This window comes from Schistocerca piceifrons, chromosome 6 (assembly GCF_021461385.2).
Source record: "Schistocerca piceifrons isolate TAMUIC-IGC-003096 chromosome 6, iqSchPice1.1, whole genome shotgun sequence".
NCBI classification, from domain to species: Eukaryota; Metazoa; Arthropoda; class Insecta; order Orthoptera; family Acrididae; genus Schistocerca; species Schistocerca piceifrons.
Genome location: NC_060143.1, coordinates 341,895,746 through 341,912,156, shown reverse-complemented (window position 1 = coordinate 341,912,156; position 16,411 = coordinate 341,895,746). Strand labels below are relative to the sequence as shown.

Genomic DNA, 16,411 nt, shown 5'->3' with positions numbered 1-16,411 from the left:
TCTACTTGAGTAACTGTGTAAAGCTTAGAGAGAATCAGGGTGTGATATCATGTCACATGTTATAGTTGCAGAGTGTGATAACATGTGGCAGCTAATACAGACAGAGGACAGCAATATGCAGATCACAAGAGGGCCTGCATATGACAACAGGAATTAGGAAGAAAATATTCTCAGCAATGGATATGACACCTGTAATTGAAGTAGGTTTTGGTTGGATACACAGCCCATATATGAAACTAGAGAAAATGCAGTGAGTCTGTATAAGTTGGAGGAAATTCATGTGTTAATCATCACAATAATACATTTGCCAATACACAGTCATCCAGAAGGTTGTATCATAAATTTTCCTGTCAGAGAGGATGTTGATCACATTCAACTCAGCATCAAAAGATTCCCTACAAACTGTGAAAGCTTTGAAAAAAATACCCTACTTGATGTTTTGTTTACAAGGAGGAAGAAGACACTGTGTGTGCATGGCATACAGCAGATACTACAGACATAAGGCATAAGCAGTAAATGTTTATTATCACAGACTGCAATGGCTCCACAGCTATGTGCTCAGCAGGTACCCTGCACAGTGCAATGGTAGTGCCAGAATGCAGGAAAGTTATATCGTAGAGGTTTGTTTTTAACACCATAAATGGCTCATGCTTGTAGAGTGGTATACACATTTCCACATTAACTGGTCTTAATTCAATGTAAATTGGTTGCCAGCTATGTACAATGATGTTAACACACCTAAGACAGAAAATATTACTGGCTTATATTTGGTTTTGACAAAGAGTAATTGTAATTTCATTTATAATCTGACTTAAGAACAAGAACTTTAATCTGGTCTTATGACTGATAGGTTTTACATTTCGTAATATTTAGTATATGAATATTGCTGTTACACTGCATATGTACTGATGAAATTATGGAAAATTTTTCTGTGTGAACAGGTGCTTCTGTAAATGGGGCTAGAAGTTCTAAAATCAAAATTGATTTTGAATTAAAGAAATTAAAAACTATTATCCTTGCGTGGCTATCTCTCTCTCTCTCTCTCTCTCTCGCTCTCTCGCTCTCTCTCTCTCTCTCTCTCTCTCTCTCTCTCTCTCTCTCTCTCTCTCTCTCTCTCTCTGATGTTACTGATATTAATGTAATGAAGAAAGAAGAAGAAAGAGAAGAGAAAATAAAGACTAACAGAAATATTTTGATCTTTTTTTTTAATTCTAAGAAATATTAGAGTAGTAGCATCATTTTCTTTCATTATGAAATATATTCACAGAGTGGAACACTGCATACATAGTTTTACATGAATAAAATAATTGCTTTCCAGTAAATCTGTTTTGTAGCCATTTTTCGATGATTTCTTTCTAATATTGTCTTACATTATTATTTAAGCTGTAAGACATATTTGAGTACTGATGTAGTTAATCTGTTCTTTCATTCAGAATGTGAAAAGCCTGTCTGAGAAGTTACCAGCTCTTTTAGCTGCAGCTTGTTTACAGCGTCCCCAGGTCATCATGATAGATGGTATAGATCAGGTTAGTCTCAATTACTGCACTTGCAGATTTGATGGCATTTCAATCAAATTATGGAAATCAGATTCTTAAAATATGCTGGACAAGCTGTAAAAAAAATCAATCAATCATTGCTGAAAACCAATGGCATCTTGCATACTATGAACTTGCAGCATGCTGCAGGTGAAAAATAGATCTGCAACTTGTTTTATAATTGAAATAAATGCTCATAGCTCTGTCATGAGTTGCATTGAGAAGCATCCATCAAGAACTAAAAAAATATACTTCTCAGTGCACCTTATGACAAAGCTACAACCATTTATTTCAATCTTGCACAGTAGTTTGTAATGTGGTTGTGCTTTGTAGAAAAATCTCAGTTACAACCTGTTGGTATGACCGTTACTAACATAATTGCTCTGAACCAATAGGGTGGAGCTTACCTGTAAAAAAAAATATGTTTTGTGTTTTTATGCTACCATAGCAATTTCTGCAGTTTATGGAATAGCTTTAGGGTCTTTCTATGTTGGAAAATAAATAAATAAATAAAATTAAAAAAAGAAAGTTACAAAAGCGCGAAACTTTAAACATCTTTTGTCAAGAAGTAAATGTGCTGAGATTACTTATGTACTATACTTGTGGAGTTTCCTCAACTGAAAACATCTAGTTTAACTGAAATGAAAGTGTTTCTCTCAGTCAGGAGTGAGTGTTTTGATTTGATATGATTTCATGTGTCACTGAAGTACTGTGTTTCAGTGCAAAAATCATTAAAAATTGCCAATTGGCTTGCAATAGAAAGTTTGTCATCTCCAAACATTTGAAAACAAATTAAAAACATCGTGTATCAGCATTTCTTCTATGGATTTACCTGTATCTCAATACTGTGAAGTCAATGTCAGTTCCTTAAGCATGTCACTAATTATTATCCATTTACAAGTATCTGTACACTAAAACCATTAAAGTTAAAGCAAATTGTAGAAACAAAACAATTAGAAACAACAAAAAAACTGCAAATCATTAGGAAGGTGAACCTCCTAACTGTTTATCCCGAGAGAACTCGAGTTAAACTGCTGAAACTGTTTTGCTGAGAAATATCTTCCCAAGATAACTCGGGCTCTGAAATTCTGCGTCTTCCTGTACCACCATTCCAATCACAATCACTGTAACTCCTTCTTCTGATGCTAGTTAGCACCAGCATCCTGATTATAACGGTAGTTCCTTCTGATGCCACTAGTTAGCAGGTTTACTGTTATGTGTTTTGTTTCAGTGCATTGTTACTGGCTTGTGATTGTGAATCCTGTAGAAGGCTTTGGAGATGAGGGATATGTTTCCAACAAGATTATACTCACATCAGTAGAGTTTCTATAGTCACTGCAACATTGTAATGTTCTTTGTTAGCATTTTGGTGCAGCTGTTGCAGTATTATGTCTGCTTGCAGTTTTCTAAATTGAAAAGTGGTTATTTCAGTGAGGAAGAGCAGAGGGAAGACCTCTCTATTTCATAGTCTAGTGATGACTCTTTTTGAACCTTCATCAAGTGAGGGAGAATGTGAGGAAGACAGAGATATAGATTGGCCCAGACGAGAGTATGTCATATTGTTGATCCAAATACTGATTGTGCTCCCCCAAGATTTCCATTGTCTGCCAATCACTACCATGCAATTCCTTTTTCTGATGATGAACCTCAAATATCTGAACACTTTTTTATAAGAATTTGCTGACAATTATACTCTTGTAAACAGACAAAGCTGGGTGCAGACTTTCAGATTTTCCAGTGTCTTCACAACTAAAACTGCTCCTGATGAAAGGTTCCCGTCTGAGGACAGATAACTTCTACACGTCCCCACAATTAGCAAATTTGCTGCTTTTGAACCCCGCTGTAGTTATGGAATAGTAGAACTGAGCTTGAAAGAGATGCCACAATCTCTCTGAAATCAAAAATTACGAAAGAGGGAAACTGAGCTGAAAGATGAGGAAAGGTTCCAGCATGTGTTGGAAGGACAAACAGGACCTACTATTCCTTCAACTATCCATACTATGGATATGGTGCTGATGACTGAGAAGGTGTCAAATAAAATAATAAAGCCAAAACTTGTGCCTGACTACAATGACACTGTGGGAGGAGTGGATTGAGCCAATCAGAGAATGGTATTATATCCAATCCCCAGAAGAATTTTGGTTAAGAATGTTTGACCAAATGCACAAACATATGAAATTTTGCAATAAAATTAATTTATATTTTTATGATATACTACCTTCTGCACCACTAAAGAAAGTTCCCTTATAACAGTATTATGGAAAGGAAAATTGCTACTCACCATATAGCAGAGATGCTGAGTCGCAGATAGGAACAACTAAAAGGCTGTCACAATAAGCTTTCAGCCAGCATGGCCTTCATCAAAAATAAACGACAGACACACACACAAATGCGACTCTCACACATGATTGCAGTCTCTGGCAACTGAAGCCACACTGTGTGGAGCAGAACCAGTGCATGATGGGAGTGGCGATTGAGTGGTGGGTAAGGAGAAGGTGGGGGAGGGAGGGGGAAGGATAGTAGGGTAGGGGTGGGGGACAGTGAAGTGCTGCTGGGGAGCCCGCAGGGATGAGGTGGAGAGAGTGTAGGGCAGCTATGAACTATGTACAGTCAGGAGGTTTGATGGAGGACAGGGGAGAGTTGGTGGTGAGGGGGGAGGGGGCATAGCGGAAGAGGAGAGATGTAAAAAGACTGGGTGCATTGATGGAATGAGGGCTGTAGATAGGGGAGGACAATGACTAACAAAGGTTGAGGACAGGAGGTTTATGGGAATGTAGGATATATTCCAGGCAAAGTTCCCACCAGTGCAATTCAGAAAATCTGGTGTTGGTGGGAAGGATCCATATGGCACAAGCCATGAAGCAGTCATTGAAATAAAACATGTCATTGAGGCAGCCTGCTCAGCAACAGGTCCACTTGTTTCTTGGTCACAGTTTGTTGGTGACCATCCATGTGGACAGACAGCTTGTTAGTTGTCATGCTTTCATAGAAGCATAGTGTCTGCAGCTTAGCTTGCAGATTACATGACTGGTTTCCCAGGTAGCCCTACCTCTTGTCATGCCCTGAAATGAGAAATGTCCACCGCTCCCACAGGGGTATTCTGCTGTCCACTGATCCTACACAATACACTCGTCCATCCCTACACAACCCCTGCTCCCAACCCCTTACCTCATGGCTCATATACCTATAATAGACCTAGATGCAAGACCTGTCCTATACATCATCCCACCACCACCTACTCAAGTCCAGTCACAAACATCACCTATCCCATTAAAGGCAGGGCTACCTATGAAACCAGCCAAGTGATCTACAAGCTAAGCTGCAGCCACCGTGCTACAGTCCATGCAGGCATGACAACCAACAAGCTGTCTGGCAGCATGAATGGCCACTGACAAACTGTGGCCAAGAAACAAGTGGACCACCCTGTTAGTGAGCATACTGTCCAACACAACATTCTTCCTTTCAATGACTGCTTCACAGCCTGTGCCATATGGATCTTTCCCACCAACACCAGCTTTTCTGAACTGTGGAGGTGGGAACTTTCCCTGCAGGTTATCCTACATGCCTGTAGCCCTCTTGGCCTCAACCTTCATTGGTCACTGTCACCTATCCAGCCGTTTCCCTGTTCCCATTCTGGCACTACACAGCCCTCATTCCACCATTGCACCCAGTCTTGTTACTTCTCTCCTTTCCTGCTACTCCCTCCCCCTCCCCACCCCCACCCCACCCTTCCCTGCCAACTTCACATAGCTGCTCTACCCTCTCTCCACCCTGTACCTGTGTGCTCCCCAGCAGCACTTCACTGTCCCCCCACCCCTACCTTGCTATTCGCCCTCTCCCCACCCCAGCCTCCCCCTTACCCTCATCCAGTTGCCAATCCAATCATGCACTGCTGCTGCTGCTGCTGCTGCTTGCAGTGTGGCTTCAGCTGCCAGAAACTGCAGTCATGTGAGTGTGAGTTGCAGCTGTGTGCGTGTGTGCTCTTGTTGTCTATTTGCGACAAAGGCCTCTTTGGATGAAAGCTTATTTGTGACAGTCTTTTAGTTGTGCCTATCTGCGACTTGGCACCTCCACTATATACTATCACAACACTTGTCATCCTGGAAGTAGTGTTCATCAATGGGAAGTGGTGCAGTATGTTTGAGATCCACAGAAATTGAGGTATGTGGTGTAAGGGAGGATAGGTAATATACAATTTGTACAAGAACAAAGAAGGAACATTAAACATGGAAGACCAAAAGAGAAGTGCTCAAATTAAAAAAATAAACCAGGCTGTATATGACCCAGGACAACCGGGAGATTCGGGAAAAAGCCGGTAATTTTTTCATCTGGGAGAAAACCGGGAAAAACCTGGGCATTTTTTGGAATTCCAGGAATTTTTCATTGTTTTAGTTTTAAGTTAAATTTTTGTGATTTTGGCTGGTAAGAACCAATACTCTAACAAAGAATATTACTGTATCCTGCTTCTGCAGAATATTACTGCAGCAACAAAACATTTATGAGAGAAAAAAACGAAAATAAAACTTAAGTCGCAAAGGAAATGCGCCATATACAACAAAACACAGTGCTCATACAAGTGTCTGCCAACAGCAAAGTGTGTCAGAGGCCATGAGAAGACTGTGCAATGCTTCTTAACAACAAATTGCCTCCAATGAGCATGACGTGACAGCTGTTTACATTAGATTCGTTTTAATGTAAGATCTTTTAATGATTCACGTGTACGAACACGTGGGCTTTCTGCATCATCGTAGCTGCGCAAGTTCAGTGACACCTGTTATCTGGCACTCTCTGGCAACTGCTAAAACGAACCTATTTCTAATAGGTCACGGAAAAATATTGGGAATATTGCTTTGAAAAGCATTACTTTCAAAGTAAATTTCCTTTTATGTAAGATAAACTATATGCGAGACTGTATGACGAATTTCTTAAATCATAGAGTGTTTGACTCTCATTTAAAAATCAACTCTTTGGGGACGACCATCTGAAGAATTTCGAGCCCAGAAGATCAGACATTTACATCGTTATTAAAAATTTTACTGCCACATTTATGTGATGTATGACGTGCAAAAAAGATCAACATTATATGTGGAAGCTTAGCTTCTCTTGCAGCTTATTAATCTTCGAGACCAATATTATATGTGGAAGCTTTGCGTTTCATGTAGCAACAATATGTATATTAATTTAAGCCATTAACTTTTCTTATTTGTGTGTTCACGCTACTTAAAAGTGATCTTGCTATTGGCTGACTACATCACATGTCAAATGCTGTCATCAGCTGGTGAGATCACATCACATGAGCTGTGACTCGCTTACAAAAGTGTGTCGCTATTTTTGGATTGGATTTTTTTGGGGGAAGAGACTAAACAGCGAGGTCATTGGTCTCACTGGATTAGGGAAGGACAGGGAAGGGGTCGGCTGTGCCCTTTCAAAGGAACCATCGCGGCATTTGCCTGGAGCGATTTAGGGAAATCACGGAAAACCTAAATCAGGATGGCTGGGTGCGGGATTGAACCGTCGTCCTCCCAAATGCGAATCCAGTGTGCGCGCCGCAATCTCAATTTTAATGCTTCAGAAAGTAACGTGTGGTGTTTGGTGGAATTCGAATTTATACCTTTGTAACACGAAAATATGCAGCGTACATGTTGCTGCACATCAAAGATCTGCTAACATGTGATTCTCCTTCCCATTAGGGTGTAGGATTGCACTATGCGACAAGTATTCCCACTTCCTATTTCCAGTCTATACTAATTCAGATATATATAAACTGAATTTCATTTGATATAGTCCTTTGTTAATTTTTACTTCTGTTCCACTGTAATCTTTCCTGTGTGCTATAACTCAGTTTAAAAAAAAGGAATTAAAAAATGTCCAACACTTTTCAATTTCTTCCACTCTGTTCCTATTTGTAATTTAATAATAATTTATTTTTTGTCTCCAGAGCAAAGACCATCTGAAAATTTTTCTAAATTTTATTTAGTAATAAAATTTATTTTTAATTTGTCTTTACCATAATAATACACAATGTGTGTTGTTCTTATAGATATGTAAATGCAACTTAACATTATTTTGTTCTTGAGGCAGTAAAATTCAGTGTTTTTTTGTTTAGATAAGAGAGTATGGCTCCAAAACAATAGACTGGCTTCCGCTTACTCTACCAGAGAGTGTCAAGTTAATTGTGTCCGTAGCTGATGACAGTCCTCTCTTCACAGAACTAAAGGAGAGGTTTGGTGCAAAGGCGCAGTACATAAAAGTGAGTGAAAATTGATGTGTTTAATTTTTGATATGCATCATTCTGTATTTTGTTAAGTTAATGATGAAGTTCTAAATGTCTTATTTCCTATTATTAACTGTTTGTTAAATAGAGGTAATGTCTACACCAATTACTTATACCCCATACTCAAAGACAGGCGTTCACTGTTTAATATCTGGTAAGGTTGTCAGGAAAGCTAACCAAAGGCTGCAGCTCATTGCCAGAACACTTAGGAAACGCAACGTGTCTACTAAAGAGACTACTTGCATTATGCTTGCTCATCCTCTTCTGGATTACTGCTGCACAAGGGGGGATCTGTATGAGATATGATTGATGGAGGACATCAAAAAATTTCAAAGAAGGGCAATTCATTTTCTATTTTCCTGAAACAAGTGAGAGAGTGTCATCGATATGATATGTGAGTTGAGGTAGCAGTCATAAAAACAAAGGCACTTTTTGTAGCAGCAAAATTTCAGGCTCTAAGTTTCTCTTGCAGATATGAAAATATTTTGTTGACAACCACATACATATGGAGAAATGATCATTGTAATGATTTAAGAGAAATCTGAGCCCGCACTGAAGGACTTAAGTGTTCATTTTTCCTGCACACTGTTCAAGAGTAGTATGAAAGAGAAATAAAGTGGTTCAATGAACCTCTGCCAAGCAATTCATTGTGACTTGCAGAGTAGTGATGTAGATACAGATAGTAGTCTTTTTCATCTCTGATAGTTTCTGATACCGATCGTATGACTAAGCAGCACAGTTTGTAGGGCTCTCACCAATGTGACCAAGGCTTCAGACGCGTTACAGCAGATACAATTCACCCCAAAACAGAAACTTTGTGTTCAGTTGCACAAAAAGAGAGGCACCCCAAACAAATATCTCAATGAATGTTTTTAACAATGAAAATAATCAATTTTTGACACTATAATGTAACTGCATAGATAAAAAAATCTGCTCACCAAACGGCAGCAAGAGGACCCACATAGAAGAAGGTTTAACTTATGGAAGCTTTTGGAGCCAGTGGCTCCTTCTTCTGGCAGAAGAGTTAAATGGGGAGGAAGAGGGGTGAAGGAAAAGATGACTTGGTGACTTTTCCAAACTGTACCCCTTTTCCTAAATCTCTCCGCTCCTTTTTCTTTACCCCTCTTCCTTCTCCTTCAACTCACCTGCTGGAAGAAGGAGCCACTGGTCCCAAATGCTTGTGTAAGTTAAAATTTTCCCTGTATTTGTTCTTTTACCACCATCTGGTGAATAGATTCGTTTATCTACCCTGTTACATTATATTGTCAATGAATATTTTGTGTCACTCCCCATTTTCTTTTGTAATTACATATGCTACGTCGGTCTCATAGTACTAGTATCAGTTGCATATAAGATGAAAAGATCTCAGGTTTCCAGCTTGGTGACAGTATTGAGATACCACAGTGTTTCAATGAGTGCCACACTCTCCATCTTCTGGCGAAGAGTGGCTTCACCAGAAGGTGATGAATATGGAATTTGTTGAAACATGTTACATCACCAAAGCCTACATTCGGACAAATCCATAATCATTGATATTTCAGTTTTGTTTCATATCAGCAATAATATTGTGTTACAGGAGTTTCACTATTAAAGCAGCCAGCACATACAGTGATGAAAATAAACCATGGTATTAAAATTTTAAACATACAGTGGTATATAAATTATTAAAGACACTGTTGCTCTCCTGAAAATTGTAGATGTTTATTGCTGGGTAGCTATATGAAATGTGATTTATTCATCCAGTCAGTGAAATGTGAAATGATTTGGGTGAAGGTCACGGTTAAAGTAGGCTCAGACATGGTAATTGGATGTCTCTATAGGCCCCCTGGCTCAGCAGCTGTTGTGGCTGAGCACCTGAAGGCTAATTTGGAAAATATTTCGAGTAGATTTCCCCACCATGTTATAGTTCAGGGTGGAGATTTTAATTTGCCAGATATAGACTGGGAGACTCAAACGTTCATAATGGGTGGCAGCGACAAAGAATCCAGCGAAATTTTTTTAAGTGCTTTATCTGAAAACTACCTTGAGCAGTTAAACAGGAACCGACTTGTGGCGATAACATATTAGACCTTCTGGTGACAAACAGACCCGAACTATTTGAAACAGTTAACGCAGAACAGGGAATCAGTGATCATAAAGCAGTTACAGCATCGATGACTTCAGCCGTAAATAGAAACATTAAAAAAGGTAGGAAGATTTTTCTGTTTAGCAAAAGTGACAAAAAGCAGATTACAGAGTACCTGATGGCTCAACACAAAAGTTTTGTCTCAAGTACAGATAGTGTTGAGGATCAGTGGACAAAGTTCAAAACCATCGTACAATATGCGTTAGATGAGTATGTGCCAAGCAAGATCGTAAGAGATGGAAAAGAACCACCGTGGTACAACAACCGAGTTAGAAAACTGCTGCGGAAGCAAAGGAAACTTCACAGCAAACATAAACATAGCCAAAGCCTTGCAGACAAACAAAAATTACGCGAAGTGAAATGTAGTGTGAGGAGGGCTATGCGAGAGGCGTTCAATGAATTCGAAAGTAAAGGTCTATGTACTGACTTGGCAGAAAATCCTAAGAAATTTTGGTCTTATGTCAAAGCGGTAGGTGGATCAAAACAAAATGTCCAGACACTCTGTGACCAAAATGGTACTGAAACAGAGGATGACAGACTAAAGGCCGAAATACTAAATGTCTTTTTCCAAAGCTGTTTCACAGAGGAAGACTGTAGTTCCTTCTCTAGATTGTCGCACAGATGACAAAATGGTAGATATCGAAATAGATGACAGAGGGATAGAGAAACAATTAAAATCGCTCAAAAGAGGAAAGGCCGCTGGACCTGATGGGATACCAGTTCGATTTTACACAGAGTACGCGAAAGTACTTGCCCCCCTTCTTGCAGCAGTGTACCGTAGGTCTATAGAAGAGCGTAGTGTTCCAAAGGATTGGAAAAGGGCACAGGTCATCCCCGTTTTCAAGAAGGGACGTCGAACAGATGTGCAGAACTATAGACCTATATCTCTAACGTCGATCAGTTGTAGAATTTTGGAACACGTCTTATGTTCGAGTATAATGACTGGAGACTAGAAATTTACTCTGTAGGAATCAGCATGGGTTTCGAAAAAGACGGTTGTGTGAAACCCAGCTCACGCTATTCGTCCACGAGACTCAGAGGGCCATTGACATGGGTTCACAGGTAGATGCCGTGTTTCTTGACTTTCGCAAGGCACTCGATACAGTTCCCCACAGTCGTTTAATGAACAAAGTAAGAGCATATGGACTATCAGACCAATTGTGTGATTGGATTGAGGAGTTCCTAGATAACAGAACGCAGCATGTCATTCTCAATGGAGAGAAGTCTTCCGAAGTAAGAGTGATTTCAGGTGTGCCGCAGGGGAGTGTCATAGGACCGTTGCTATTCACAATATACGTAAATGACCTGGTGGATGACATCGGAAGTTCACTGAGGCTTTTTGCAGATGATGCTGTGGTGTATCGAGAGGTTGTAACAATGGAAAATTGTACTGAAATGCAGGAGGATCTGCAGCGAATTGATGCATGGTGCAGGGAATGGCAATTGAATCTCAATGTAGACAAGTGCAATGTGCTGCGAATACATAGAAAGATAGATCCCTTATCATTTAGCTACAAAATAACAGATCAGCAACTGAAAGGAGTTAATTCCATAAATTATTGGGAGTACGCATTAGGAGTGATTTAAAATGGAATGATCATATAAAGTTGATCGTCGTTAAAGCATATGCCAGACTGAGATTCATTGGAAGAATCCTAAGGAAATGCAATCCGAAAACAAAGGAAGTAGGTTACAGTACGCTTGTTTGCCCACTGCTTGAATACTGCTCAGCAGTATGGGATCCATACCAGATAGGGTTGATAGAAGAGATAGAGAAGATCCAACAGAGAGCAGCACGCTTCGTTACAGGATCATTTAGTAATCGCGAAAGCGTTACGGAGATGATAGATAAACTCCAGTGGAACACTCTGCAGGAGAGACGCTCAATACCTCGGTATGGGCTTTTGTTAAAGTTTCGAGAACATACCTTCACCGAAGAGTCAAGCAGCATATTGCTCCCTCCTACGTATATCTCGCGAAGGGACCATGAGGATAAAATCAGAGAGATTAGAGCCCACACAGAAGCATACCAACAATCCTTCTTTCCATGAACAATACGAGACTGGAATAGAATGGAGAACCGATACAGGTACTCAGGGTACCCTCCGCCACACACCGTCAGGTGGTTTGCGGAGTATGGATGTAGATGTAGATGTAGATACAGTTTCCAAATCATGTGATTTGTTGTACAGGTGACATGACAAGATTTAAAATGAGAAATTTTTAAGAGGAATTCAACATTATTTTTGTATGCAGCACCGTGATTCAGCTGCTCAGTACTCGCTATAATGTTCAGTAAATGAATAAATAAATAAATAAGATATGCAATTCTCTTGTTCAAACTGTGAAACTGTTTTCTGTGAACTATTCAGTAGAGTATAACTCTTTCCTGTTAGCAGAGTAAAGAGCAATATTTTTAGTAAACCAAGCTCCATGTTGAACAAAATTATTGCCTTTCAGTTTATTGTAAACTTTTAACCCCATGTACTCTGGCGTTTAGAGTATTAATCAGTTTGGTGTAAGTTAAAAAATGCTGTCTATAGCTACCGTTGTAGTGCTGAAAATGAAAAGTTTCAAGTGTGAATTGTTTTTTAAATAAGAAACTCATACTTGTACTGGAAATGAATTGATAGTATTTTTAAACTTTGTAACAGTGTATGACAAGATGTCTTTTATTTGGTGATACACATGTTCCTAATTATTTTATTTTGTGGTACTAGGAGCCTTGTGACATTTGTTGAATTCATCCATACAATTATTCCATAACAAATGACCAACTGAAAGTAACAATGATAGACTATCACTTTTGGGCCGATGTTCATGGCACCTGACAAAATGAACATTGCAAATGCAAAGCTATTTGGTTTGTTCGCTTAGTAGCATTTGTGTAACTTCTGCTGTAAAATTTTGTCACGATTTATGCCTAGGAACCTTACAATTATTGTTTCTGTGATTTCCCGATCATTTCAAGTTATTTTTATATCTCTCCATTGTAAAGATTTAGTTTCAAATTGCATCATTTTGGTTTTAGTGACATTCAGTTTTAGTCCATTTTGAGGAACCTGGGTTTCAAGTTTTTTCTGAAGTATTTCCATCTTGTTCTTGAATTTTTTCAGGAATCTCATTTTCAGTCAGAACTTATGTATCATATGCATATAAGATTGGATGAACATCTACAGTAAGTGGGAAGTCCTTTACATCTAATAGGAACAGATGGGGAACCAGTACTGAACACTGTGGCATTCCTTGGAAAATTACTTTCCAGTCAGAGGAGTAATCTGATGTTATGATCACACTTTTCTTGAAATATATTAAGTGTGAGGAGAACCACTGTAAAGCATTGTCTCTGATACCATACATATGAAGGTACAAGTCCATTACCTCCACTTTTTTGTCTATAATGCTTCTGACATTAATGGTCCAAACAAACAGGAAGAAAGGTTCATCTAGCAAGAACCATATGCTTGAACATTTCTGGTATCTCAACTGCAAATTTTTCAGCGCTCATTTAACTTTAGGACTATGTGTCTAAAAATGAACAAAAATGGACTTGTACCACTACTGAAATAAGCCCTTCATATGTAATTTGCAGAGAGGTGAGGAATGATTCACTGAATGAGATGCATTGATTAGATCACAGATTATTCTTGTGATCATATAACCCATATCTAATGAAGGCCATATCTTTTAAGTAAACTGACTAATGGCATTCACAAAGATTTTCCCCTTGCTGGCAGATAAGCTGATTTTTAAAGACATGTCTCATATTGTAACATAGTTTTGAATTTGTTTTGCTACAGTATTTTCAGACATGTTAGAGTAGACCTGCAGAAGAGACATAGGCAGTAATTTTCCACATCTGCTAATTCTTTTCAGAATACGGTAAATGTTTTATCTCAGCATATTTTAAAAATGCCCTTGCTTGAAGACCTGTTTTGTAAAAATTGACATCGGTCATGAAATAATACACACACACACACACACACACACACACGATAATTCAAGTTTCAAGGAATTTCAGGTGCTGATAGGTATGAACATTACTGAGCCACTAGTTTATTTTGTCATTCTTGCAGAATATTGGCGCAAACTATATACATAAGAATGGAAAGAATTGTGGTAGAAGCCAAGCTTGGGAAAGATCATTTATTTCTTACATATTCGCACAACACTTTGGAACATTTTATCCCAGAATAAATAACTTTATGTTGTACCATTGGTTCTGATACAGAGTCATTTGGAAATTAGTTTTGTATCTACTGTGTGTTTCACAAAGGCAGATGAGTTCCTTGATGCATGCGTCAATGGATGTCAGATAGCACCACTGCAAGTTTACTTGTATGATGAATTATTGTTGTGACTTCTGAAAAGCAGTGACATAAAGCAAGACACACAGAAGAATAAGTTGACCATAAATCATTGAGTAATAGATCAGGTGACAGATTCAGAACCCTTGGACAATGAACAACCCACCAGTGAATTCTTAATTACATGTCATTTTGCTTTGAGGTACTTAAAACTTCAATCAAGAGTTAAGCCATCACAGAAATTTCTGTGAGAAAAAGTTTTATGATGCTGGTTTCTAGCATAGGTTGCCGTCTTTTTGAGAGATGTTAACAATTTACTCAAGAAGGGAGCAACTATTAAAAATGGTTCACTTTTTAAATGAGAGTCTTCTTGTTCTTGGGACTCATATAAATACAGAAAAACCTGCTGTTATGATGGTCAAAACTGCACCAGTGTAGGCAACCTCTGGGGCAAAAACAAAGTGGATCATTTCTGTGTTAGAGCAGGAAGACTCCACATTGTTGGCAATGATGGTATTTTTCAAGTCAGAGGCTTACCAGAGTGTGGTGATAATCAGCCCATAAAAGGTCTACCTACTGCAATGACCAGTCCACTCTGTGTGAGCTACAAGATGATCAGCAGCTGCAGCCTACGCACCATACGTGACCTCCTTTAGCTGTAGGCATTCACCACATATGGTTGCAACAGTTCATTACTTTGATTAGAACATTGCAATGTCATCTGATTATGCTCACCATTTCACTTGATGACCACAAATATCTTTTGATACGGCTGCAGACCAGTGGCACCAGCTATGCAGCAAGGTTCAAAGACTTACTGTAGTTTACCACTCCCCCAGCCTCTCTTTTTCCACCCTGATCTGCTGTTCATGGTCTAACAGTCTCTCTCTGATTTGTTCTCAATTGTATGTGTCTAGCTATGGTTAAATACTTGTTGTGTGTGTCATTTTGTTATTGCATAGTATCAGTGAAGGCTACCTTGGGGTCAGTAGTATTCTGTTCCATTCTGGTTTCAGAATATATCTCTGTTTTTATTGTATGGCCAGTGCTACACAATAAACTCTCTGATTCTTGACGTTGTCTCTAAACTGAAGACATATCGTAGATACAGATGGCTCTTACAGTGTTATGATAACATATCATAACTGATAATTTATGTATCTAAAAACAAAGATGATGTGACTTACCAAATGAAAGCGCTGGCACGTCGATAGACACACAAACAAACACAAACATACACACAAAATTCTAGCTTTATGTAATGTTTAGCAAATAAATTGTATTTGTGCATGACTTTTGTAACCTGAAGTTTCTTACTCATGTGCTGGAATGATATATTAACACACCATAAAAGTTTAATTGCCCATCAGAACGATAAAATGTGTATTATGTAAGTTTTTGCGTCAGCCGTGCCGCATTGTTAGCTGTAACAGGCAGAACACATGTTTTGTTGGTGCTGCACATTTTAATGATTTTGATCAAGGTAAACTTATGCTGCAGTGTTCTTCTTCAGCACTCCAATGTTGGAGTGTGCACAAAATCAGATAAGTGAAAAATCCGTTCAATATGCACATTTATTTATATATAAAAGCCGACTAACAGATTTTCCCTTGTGGGAGACCACATGTACAAGATCATGTGCTGATTTAAAGTTCTAGATTCACAAATTTTTCTGAGCAATCTTTCATTGATGGTATTAGTACCCGTTTGTATTGTGAGGTATTTTGAAATTTTGAACATTCATGAGTGCCACAATTGTAAGCTTAAACTGAATTGTGCTCTTTTAAAATTTTTGAGAACAGTAGGCCTAACCTTGTTCAAAACAATCATTCTCTAATTTCATTGTACAATTATGTGAGAATTTTCCAATGCTTACAAAACTACGTTTTCATAAATCACCAGTACAAGTGTTTTGGATATGTAATTTAGTTCATAGCAAATCAGTGTTTGTAGTTTACAGTTCAGCCAAAGAATACATCACCCCTGAATTTCCTTGTAAATCAATGCAAATAAACATGCATTTTTGAGAATTTTGGGAAGCTGCTGTTGCGCTTTGCATAATGTACGAGCAATTTGTAGCAAGTAGGCTTTTGTGATTTAGTTTTGTAGCAGATTTTCTAGCTAACATATTGTGTTACATATAATTTTGCCCTTAAATAGGAGTATCCGT

At 38.6% G+C, this 16,411-nt stretch overlaps 1 protein-coding gene across 2 annotated transcripts in view; it reads left to right on the top strand.

Moving 5' to 3' along the window:
- LOC124802887 (NACHT domain- and WD repeat-containing protein 1) overlaps positions 1-16,411 on the top strand; it is a 598,844-nt gene that overhangs the window by 484,011 nt on the left and 98,422 nt on the right. For both annotated transcript variants that reach the window (XM_047263936.1, XM_047263935.1), the window contains exons 13-14: positions 1,434-1,526; positions 7,642-7,785. In XM_047263936.1, the coding sequence (XP_047119892.1) occupies positions 1,434-1,526; positions 7,642-7,785 (237 nt within the window). The remainder of the gene's footprint in view (positions 1-1,433; positions 1,527-7,641; positions 7,786-16,411) is intronic.